Source organism: Exophiala xenobiotica (assembly GCF_000835505.1).
Source record: "Exophiala xenobiotica strain CBS 118157 unplaced genomic scaffold supercont1.7, whole genome shotgun sequence".
In the NCBI taxonomy this organism is placed as follows: domain Eukaryota; kingdom Fungi; phylum Ascomycota; class Eurotiomycetes; order Chaetothyriales; family Herpotrichiellaceae; genus Exophiala; species Exophiala xenobiotica.
In genome coordinates, this window is record NW_013562488.1 from 1,149,898 (window position 1) to 1,160,125 (window position 10,228).

General features: G+C 51.4%; 1 protein-coding gene across 4 annotated transcripts; it reads left to right on the top strand.

Annotated features, from left to right (window-relative positions):
- Nucleotides 1-3,594: 3,594 nt before the first annotated feature.
- On the top strand, nt 3,595-6,072 carry PV05_11128. Of its 4 annotated transcripts, XM_013454580.1 has the most exons (4): nt 3,595-4,101; nt 4,498-4,582; nt 4,629-5,480; nt 5,537-6,072. In XM_013454580.1, the coding sequence occupies exons 3-4, from the start codon at nt 4,707-4,709 to the stop codon at nt 5,678-5,680; spliced, it is 918 nt and encodes a 305-aa protein (XP_013310034.1). In that variant the 5' UTR covers nt 3,595-4,101; nt 4,498-4,582; nt 4,629-4,706; the 3' UTR covers nt 5,681-6,072. The 4 variants fall into 4 exon arrangements, with proteins under 4 accessions (XP_013310034.1, XP_013310035.1, XP_013310037.1 ...); XM_013454581.1 differs by having other exon boundaries at nt 4,498-5,480; XM_013454583.1 differs by lacking the exon at nt 3,595-4,101 and having other exon boundaries at nt 4,124-4,582.
- Nucleotides 6,073-10,228: the final 4,156 nt, after the last annotated feature.

Consider the following 10,228-nt stretch of genomic DNA (forward strand, 5'->3'; position numbering starts at 1 on the left):
GGGTGGGAGCTCAACTTCGATGTCTAGCTTTGCAGATCAATGATTTGTTAGAGTTAGCCTTCAGCATCGTTCTTGACCGGCAATTGAGCACATTCAGGCTGCATGACGGACCAGGGATCGTGGGTTGGTTTGGGCTGCGTGGTTCTTTCTAAGATTGAAGTCGAAGATCAGTATAATTCAGTTGCTGAAATCCAGGTCTGCGGAGACTCAGAAGGTTCTGTCTGCTGTCCGCTGGCCCGAGACAGTAGACACAACAACAGCGATCTTTCATACTCCTTGACAGGATTCTGTGACCAACAATATGACTGACATTCCACGTGTTTCGGCTAGCTGACGGAGGAAATTGTACCCCGTGGCAGCCATTGGCTCTGGGAGCCATTGTCTGCGCACAAAAGACATACGTAGATTTGCAGGACACCAGATGGCTCAGGGAGTGTGACTGATGCGGTGAGTGATCTGGGTGAATGGGATCCCTGTCTCGAGATGAAGGTGGTCTCCAGCGCTCAAGCATGGCTGATGGGCGGTCGCGTGTTGGTCAATGCTTTTTGCTGATCCGACGAGTGGTTGCGGACAAGTTTTTGTAGCTTGTGCTCATCCTTCCAGTGTTGGTTATGTAGAGGGCAATCTTTGGTGCTGGGCGTGCACGATGTTTCTCCAGCCATCTCTTTCACAATTTCCCGAGGATCTCAGTACGGTCTTTTCAGCTGTTACACCTGCCGGAATTGATCTGTCTTGGATGAGAACGAGTGGTGAGGAGTCAAGTGTGTATGCACGTTCCTTCCCAAGGAAGGAAAACGGGCGATGATTGCATGTTGACGTGTATCCTGAAAGTCAAAACCCACGAGCCAAGGGCCTTGGACAACGAGGGAAAAATTCGGTGAAGTTCACTGCATGGTGTCGGGAAGAAACCGCAGGGGGCGACGGCGGCCGAGTGGACACCGAAGTCTGCCAGGGTAGGAGGCGGTGATGGCGGTCTGAAGGGAGGGGCATTTCTCAGATAGCTGTTGACATGTCAGATCCAGATCCACTGCAAGCAGGCCTACCCCTGGTTGGGGTTTGGAGATGGAGTGATGCGGCGATGGAGGAGGTGCGAATGAGAGGACAGGGACATGTCACACCAAGAGAATGTGCGAAGGCGTAGTAGGACATAAAAAGCAGCAAATCTCGGTGCGGATGATTGAGCGATCTGAGTGACATGAGACCGAGGGTAACACGAACAGGTACGAAAGCATCGACGGTTCCCTGAAAAGTTGGAACCTGGAAGTAGCCATCCATGGAGAGGGTCCCGGGGATTTGGTTGAGCTACGGCAAGCGACAGCTAGCACGCAAGCCCAGACGCATAATGTGGTAGTGCTGGCGCACGTCAAGGGCCGATGCTTGTGCCACAAGGCAATAGTTACTAGTTGGACTGAAAAGATTGTTCATTGGCGCGAGGCGAAGTTGTTGGGTCTCGAGAACGTTGGCAAACGTTGGGCGAACATGAAAAGCCTCTCGGAAACAGAGCGCCATCATGCGCCAAGGGCATAGTGTGCATGCCCGGCGCCTAGTGGCGTCAACTTTGTCCACCTGGGGGGAGGCCACGATTGGGAGGCGAGGGCGAGGGCGACAACGCAGACTGGAGCCAGACCAAGCGCGAAATTGAGCGACGGAAAGAAGATGGCTGCGATCAGGCATAAGAACAATAACACCGGCATCATCATCATCATTATCATCCTCATCATCATGATCATCGCCATCATGGGTCGCGGTGTCGAGCTGTGTGCTTGGGAGAGGGAGAAGTATGGGAGGGCAGGGCAGGGGGGATGGAATGCAATCATGAAACCCGCCGGAAAAACAACGCGAAGGGAATGTGATAGATCGAAACCTGGGGTAGAAGACACGGACCGTGGTGCCAGTTGTCAAAGCCGTAAAAGCAACGGTGACAAGGCCTAGTGAGCGCGATCATTGATGAATAATACAACCCTCAGAATTGGGCGATTTCTACCGACCAAACCTTTGGAAGATGGAGTGAGTAGATGCAGTAGATGCAGTAGATGCAGCCAAATGGTGGAGCTCAAGATGAAAGAGTTTCTTGCTCCGAAAAATGCTTCCCAAGTTCGGAACGGACAAAGTATATTGTCGGCTAGGACTGACTCTAGGAGTAGGAGTCAGCTGGTGAATTACGGAGAAGCCGGTCTGATGCGCTCAATCATAATATCCTACCTAGCTCGCTAGGTAGATGGTCATTTACCACAGTACTAAGTAGTGATCACAAGGTGAGCGGATATTCCTTCCCACCCGCCTCGACATGAGATCAAAAGATCAAAAGATCCAAAGCTGGACTCCTTTTTCACGCTATTATCCGGACAGATACGAGGTTCCCTCCTTCGAAACTTTGCCTCTTTCGTATCGAACGAACGTCGATCCGGCGACAAGCGAGGAGCATGACATTATCAAGTCACTGCAAGTCAAATGCCCTGCGCGCCACCATTGATGACATAGTGACCCTTGCTTGAAGCTTCCTCCGCGGAAACTAGCCAGCGGGCTAACGCAACTGAGTGCCCTGAAGTGGTTTAGCCCGTCGAGAGATGCAAAACTACCTGGTAAGAGAATGCCATGCCACCAGCACACCCTGGCCACCTACTCGTAGCTCATGCTCTCATCGAACAGCAACACGGTACAGTACGCAGTCTCTCGTGCATCAATCCATGATCCATTCGACCTATGTTGCATGCACGACACACAGCACGCAGGCGGGACTTGTTGCATCATTCCCCGCTTTCCTCCCCTTGCTTGCATTGCATCCCATGCGATAAGATGGATTTTCTCGGATGTCTAGTACTATCTCTACGCTGGACCGGAGTCACAGACCACGACCGACCTTGCTCCACGACTCCATTGCCGCGCACCAATCATCCTTACCCATCTGTGTCATCTCCACCAACGCCTCCAATCCTCCAGCAGCATCAACAGCTTCCAATTTTGACTTTGTCTTCGTTCATAGCTTCACACCACCTCATGTCGATGCGGCGGTTTCCTGTCGCTCACGGCCGGCTAAATCCTCCCGCGCGTCTGGCAACGACTGGCAGCAATACTGATTCACTGAATACTGTCATTTGCCTTTCGACCATCTCGTCACCATCCTTGGATACAAGTTTTTCTCAATCCGCTCATCCGTACCCCATCTGAAACGCTCGGCTAGTACATATCTCATGTAAGGGAAACTCAGTTTATCAATATACCAGAATGGCGAGGCAACCGGTCCCTTTCGACCCTTCGTCACTGGCCAGTCAAGCCATGCTTCTCCCATATGCTCCGTCTGGCCCTCCTTCTCCACGATCCGCTCTTGTCCAGCAGACTTTTCCCTGGTCCAATCAACATGCCCCCTCTTCCACATACCCTCTCCCATGCCTCTCTTGGACCCAGCCTTCCGCCTTAGTAACCCTGTCAGGGTATCTCAAGCCCCATCTACGATCGAGGCGTCCCCCTCGTTCCGATTATCTTAGTCCCTACGCTTCCGTCACCCTACAGCCCTAGTCTTGCCGTGGAGGAAGAGCCTTTCCTATCATACCCACGACGCACTTGGCGGCCTGGCCCAGATACGGAAATTTGACTCGCCTCTGTACGCCATTATGTGAAGCACACAGTCCACACCTGTCCTGCATCGTGAACTTGCCTCGTCCTCCCCTCACATCAGACAGATCCGACACCCCTGCTTCGAGGCCCGTGGCTCAGGGTGTCCAGCTTCCTGGTCCTGACCTGACCCGATCCTCCTGCTCATGTCCTCTCAGTTTCACCAGAAAACCCTGCCTGTTGCACATTATTGTCACTACTCGCCTGTCCTCAGAAAGCCGACGCAGAAACGATTTGGCAACTCCACCACGGCGCCACTCAATCGCCGCACACCAACCTAAAACCTCCACAGACGAGACCTCTATATCTGACGTGACAAGTCCATCTTGGATGCCAACTCGAGTCCATTCTCTCATGTTCGCCCCATAGATCACCTCTTTTCCGATACCATCGCCAGCCAGCAGTGTCAAAGTCTAATCGGCCCAGCCTTGCTCGAAAGCCATAACTGTCAGCGGCCCGGCATCGATCTGGGAGCGTATCACTTCTTCTGTAAGTACTACCCATTGCTTTTCGCAGCTTCCCTTCCATTGAGACTGCTCTTCCAAACCCGACGTGCTTTTTCACCTGTTCACAAGGCACTGTCACGGCTGTCATGCGAAGAACTTGACACCCATCTTCGAAAGCATGCACAGATGGCATCTCGGTCATGCACGACCTTTGCCCCTTCATTGCCCTACTTCCATCGTGCTCTGGGTGGCACAAAAGTTCGTGGCTTGGGGGAAGGACATCCTGGTCTGACGCTGTGAACTGCCGCTATCTAAATTCCCCTTGATTTCCAAACGGCAGCACATCCGGGCCCCGAAATCTCTGTTTATTTTTCTTTCCAATATTCATGGATCCCTATATCCCCTATGGCTGCGGCTCTAACACCTTCGAACCGTCCAGGAACCATCGCTCAAAAAAACCCCCACCCGAGTCTTCGCAAGTCGTTCTTTCCCATCAACAGCAGCAATTGCCGCCATTTCGGGAGGTAATTTTGGCCAGTCCACTCTCGCAGACGGTTCTGATCAAGGCAGATTCTGGGCACACCTCTCAATACCACGACCACCGAGTTGCCGTTGGGCGACTCGCTATCCCACAGTCAATGCGACATTATGACTAGGAAGACTTTTCATGAGCCATCATTGCCACCAAAGTCAGAGCCCCAATCGCCTGATCCCTCGCAGACTGGGAATAGCACCGAAGGTTTCGATACCATGTCTGCGCGCAGCGTCGATTCAGCCTACCCACTTGGCTGCCATGAGCGTCGCACTTCTTCCTGGGCGCCAGCGTCGCAGTATCCTGAGCTGGTCAGTCCTTACAGCACACAACAACGAATGTCCTACCAGCCACAGCCGCCCTACGGACCCCCGAGGGACAATCCCAGCCTGCCACCCATTCGAGACATCGACCGCATGAACACATTTGATTCGCCTTATTCGCCAACCTCAAACACATACCATCCATCTTTTGCCAATCCAGCAGGACCTCACGGCGGACAAGACAACTACTCATATGGGTCGGACAGACCCTCTTATTATGACTCGACACATCGATATAGTCAGGGCTATCCCCCGGCCAACAGGCAAAATCCGCACCTAGACTATGGAAGATACGCACCTTCTCCGTACGACTACCGTGCTGGAGTGGCATACCCATCCCCATACGGATCGGCGGACTATGCATCGTCACCCACAGGACTCCATCATCCGACCTCGCCCACTGTGGCAATGGACACGAATGCCCAAAACAGGAAACGGAGAGGTAACCTGCCCAGGCACATTACTGATATATTACGTGCCTGGTTTCATGAACACCTCGAACACCCATATCCTACAGAGGATGAAAAGCAAATATTAGTGGCTCGGACAAATCTCACAATTGCTCAGGTGTGTGATCTGGACTCCCCTCAAATATAACAATCTTTTGAATTGACACTCGATAGATCAGCAATTGGTTTATTAACGCCAGAAGGCGACAGTTACCCGCTCTGCGACATGCGAGAGAAAGGGAGCAGAATGCTGCAGCTGCAGCATATGAACAGGACCAACTACGCCGACAGCATCAATCTGATTCGGCGATCAGATGAAACGAGTCTAGGTAATTTGTGACTTTGGTACCTTATGGCTTGCATCGTGGAGTTTCTGGCGGATATGGCATGTAATTTCGCTGCATTCCGGGCGTCACAACGTATCTTTGGCGATACCCACCTCAACTTCGTCAAACTTGACGATACTTTTTTTCGGCGGCAAACAGGACACAGTACACAGGGAGCATGAACAAGACTATGAACGCCAGACATAGCAAGAATAAAACGTAATTGGCCAAAGCGGTTTGCGGGCTTGGAGATATAATGGAAATCAGCGTTCTGCATTGATTAATGGAGGACTATCGAAAAGAAGATTCAGCGAGTCGTATAGTGGTTTGGTGGCATTCGGATGGCCACATTCAATCCATGTCGGTTGATCAGCCTAAAAAGACCTTGGAGGATTTTAACCAATCCAGAAAGGCTTGTATCAATGAGATTGCCAAGGTCTCGTGCCTCAAACCTGGACATATCTGTACCTGACGGGACTCTCGAAAATTACATTGCTTCGTGGCTGCTTGAGGGATGCACTCAGGCATGGAAAACGTGACATGCTATATCGTTGGCCGCTTGATGGTTTCGACAGGTTTCGACATGGGCAGAAAAGATCTGCAAGCTGTCTCGGATGAACAGTGGAATTGAATGACATGCAGATGAGGACAACCTCGAAGGCTCGAAGCAAGGTGTATCCGGCAATCTCACAGTCTGAAGTCGATCACTGACGCAATGATACCTACGGGCATACAGTAGACACGTCACATGGACGGTGAGGCGACACTGGTGGAAAACCTCGCCTACTACTAGTTCAGCACAAACGGCAAAATCAGATCAGATCAGATTGCCTATGGTTGTGGAGGCAGGAATGTTCCATGGCTTGGCTTCGTGCCAATCCCATCATGTTTTCCTCGTCTCTCGAACTTCCTTGTTTTCAGGCTCAACCACTACCAGAACTACGACACAGGTCTCATTAAGTTCTTCCTCAGAGTCCTGGATATAAGACGCAAAAGTCGACTTACCACATGCCGATATGTAGAGCTACTTGAACGACACCTGCCGGTCCACATCAAGGGCTGTATGAATCGAAACCAGTGCATAATCAGTTTGGAGGCCCCGCCGTCCTCCTAGCCACTGTCCAGTCAAAATGCCCTTGGCTGAATAACCCTTGCTTATGGAGTAGCCAACGGTTACTACAGCAGCTAGTTTTAACACTGTCTCGCTCGTCGATACTAGTGTATCAACGTCCGGGTTCCATCTGCGCTCCACTCCAAATAGCAGAAGCTTGGACGACTCGTGCCAGTTGGCAGTTGGCGGTTGGCATTTGACACGTCTCCTGGTGCTAGCCAAGTGGGGTCCTACTTGCAGGCATTTGACACGCCTCTGTCTCCCATAGACAACTTACCACATTGCTGCCTCATGCTTTGCCTCGTTGGCAGCCGAGCAGCTCGGCTATGACGGATGGTCTTAGATGTCAGTAAATCATCGAGTCAGTGTCAACGGTCTGGGTCCGTCGATCAGATATTGCTCACGGGACATTCGCGCGAATCGCCCATCTCATGGACCTGGAGCGCCGTGACTGTCCTGCTTGCGTCCTCCAGAATCTGGCAATTGGCAAGAACTCGCTCTGAAAGTCTACCATCGCGATATGACATTGGCCCACGGTCTCAAAAGTCCTACTTCGGAGCGATATACTATGTGTTTGGATACTAAGCTGATTGTGTCAAATGCCCGCTAGATGCCGTCAACGACTTTCGGCCATGGACACGGTTGATTGACTTTGCCTGGGCCGACACATAGTGAGCTTTTAACTTTGCGGGGACCTATGCTTTCTTCTAGAGGATTCGGGAACAACAATCGTCATGTCTGACACTGCTTCCACGCAGTTGCAGAAGCTGCCAACATCCTCGACGGGTCCTGCTGTACGGTTGCAGCATCGGCACTGTGCCACTCACTGGGGAGAGGTCTTCAACTGCTAAGCTAGCACGGAGATCTTTAGTCTGACGATGTAATGCAGCAGGAATACCCAGCCATTCCTCGTGCCTCCTGAAGTTCAGCACCACCGGACGAACTCAGAAATGACAAAGAATCGCCCTGAAGGACTAGCTCATACCGATGAAGAGGTGGTGCTAGTGACCATAGAAGCTGAAACGATCTTGCGATTAGAGGCTGCGATAGTGGGTACCGAGAGCGCAATGAAATCATTACCGGAAGCAAAACTGGTGTGAGAAGATCCGTGGCGCTCCAGATAGAAGTTGGGCAGGACAATCTTGCTTGTGCTGCAATTCTTTTGCAACTCCATGGAAGTGCCCTCTATAACACAACAACGTCCCAGGGGGGCTGCTTCAATAGGGTCAGCCGATGCACCAGAGGCTGACGCTTTGTTCAAATGCGGACACCAATAAATACCAGCTCAAGCTGAAGAGTAACTGGACCAAAACAAGGGCAATAGAGGGTGGGTACTAAGACTCCGTACGATCATTGCCTTGGAAATCGGGATGCGGGCCTGAAAAGAAGCGTTCTCTACCTGACTAGAGAGCTCTTCACATGCGCCAGGTCAGCACCTCTTTCAGCTGAATCGGAACCTTGGCAGTTACACAAGTCATTAAGTACCTCTGATGCTCCTTACGCATCCTTCCATGTATCTATTCTTGAACTTGCCAACCTCTGGATTGCTCCAGCAGCAAGAGAGTCAGCAGGTGAAATAGAGAGAACATCCTCTCTAGCGCGTGACTTCAATTTGTCGGCCCTGGGACGACCCCAGAAGGACCTGTTTGCGGAGGCCTCGACAAAGCAGTGCATACACTTGCAGAGCACTTCATGCAATCGAGCAAGGAAAAATTGTCCCTGCACGGTCATCAGAACAACCATCATCGCGATGGTCGCGGTTCCAGCTTCGAGATTGCAATCTCGTTCTGGAGTACACATCGACCTGGAGCATGATTTCCTTCTGGCGGGCATATGTTCGGTCCATCAAGGCGTCGTTCAGACAGAGCTCGTGGGCGAATAACCAGCCTATAAACAGAACGTAATGCCAGCCATCGCATCCTCACAGGAATTCCATGGGATTTCCTGGTGTGGTGGTTAGTCAAGTCTCCTTTGGACTCTTATCAGAGTTATGGATTTGTTGGACGTGCCATTGTCAAGGGACCTCCTTGGGTCTGTTCTTAACAGAGTTCTGCCAGGGCAGGCAAAGTTTACTCCTCAAACTCTGTTACTTTTTGTCCACTGGCTTCCGCCGCTCCTTTCACTCGTCCCAAGGGTGATAGAGTGAATAGATGGCTCTGGACCGTGCATTTGTGGAGCCATGACTACGGCACTTGGTCATACAAAGAAGGAAATCTCAGGCCACAGGCCATGTGTATACCTCCTTGAGGGCGCAATCTATTAGAGAAGGGGGTATACAATGGGCACCGGCCTCCATCCTGCGCTCGAAAACGCACATTGCAATCGATTCGCATTGGCATATTGGCTGAGTGAACCAGCGAGTCTCTGTGAACCGTTGCTTCTATGCCTGCAGGAAGCTCTGAGCTCAATGCTCATGGCTGGGTTCTTGCGAGGGAAAGTGTGCTTATCGTATGGACAGAGCGTCTACTCCGTCAAGCTCCCCTGCAACCCTTATTGCATACCATCCGGTTTTCTGTGTATGCGGCTCAAATGGATCGACTATGTGCCCGTGAGAGCTTCGCGAGATGGGGCCGCTTCCCTATACTTCCATTGTCATACGCTACTTGGGCAACCTTCAAGAAGGGACCACGATACGATATTAGACGGCATGCGCAAAGCCTACTGAAACCGTGACGCGATGGTAAGTTCTGTAACTGTGGCTCTCTGACTTTACTCTCCCGTTGTGTCTTTCCAGCGAATCACATCGACATTATTCGTCCTTTCTCCGAGAAAGATACAGACTTGAAATCTAAGCTGCCTGCGCATGATGAGGCATTGGAACTTATGTAGGCTATACCTTGCAGAAAACCTTGACTGTACTGGAGCTGAGGAATTAAGCGTCATGTGTTATACCTTGTGGTACGACGTCAACCGTCGTTGGCTGATTGAGTCTACCAAGAGTCAACTCCATGTCCCTTCCGACGGATTGTATATGATGACATAGACGGCCGGGCAGTGAGAGAAAAGCCCGCTGGACTACGGATAAGGGACAGCAGTCAGCTCAAGCACAGCTCGATGGTGAGCGCTGTTTAGGGTGTAACAACTTTGGGGCATTTGCTTTTGTGCTTCAGTCCAGCAGTGCTCGAAAGCTCGGTCTTATTTCAGAATTTGCTAGTATGCCTCATGCTTATTGCCGCGGAGCATTTCCAGGCCCCTGGGAGGCCTGATGCTCAGATATATAATTGAGACACAGCCAGGAAATCTCCTACCTCCAACGCAAACTCTTGTGCGTGTTGCGCGGCCTCGTACGTTGACAGCCATAAAAAGCCAAGCAAAGGTATCTCGCCGAGCACACAATGAAACAGGGCAACGCCAATTACGGTTCGAGAGGTCAGCATCAAATACAACAACATGTTGTTGCTACACTAGTAGTACTGCCCACCACAAGCT

Coding starts and splice junctions, on each gene's coding strand:
- PV05_11128 (XM_013454583.1), top strand. CDS start 4,445: ATGGATCCCTATATCCCCTATGGCTGCGGCTCTAACACCTTCGAACCG. Junction 4,583..4,628: donor AATTGCCGCCATTTCGGGAG/GTAATTTTGGCC, acceptor TGATCAAGGCAG/ATTCTGGGCACACCTCTCAA. Junction 5,481..5,536: donor CAAATCTCACAATTGCTCAG/GTGTGTGATCTG, acceptor GACACTCGATAG/ATCAGCAATTGGTTTATTAA.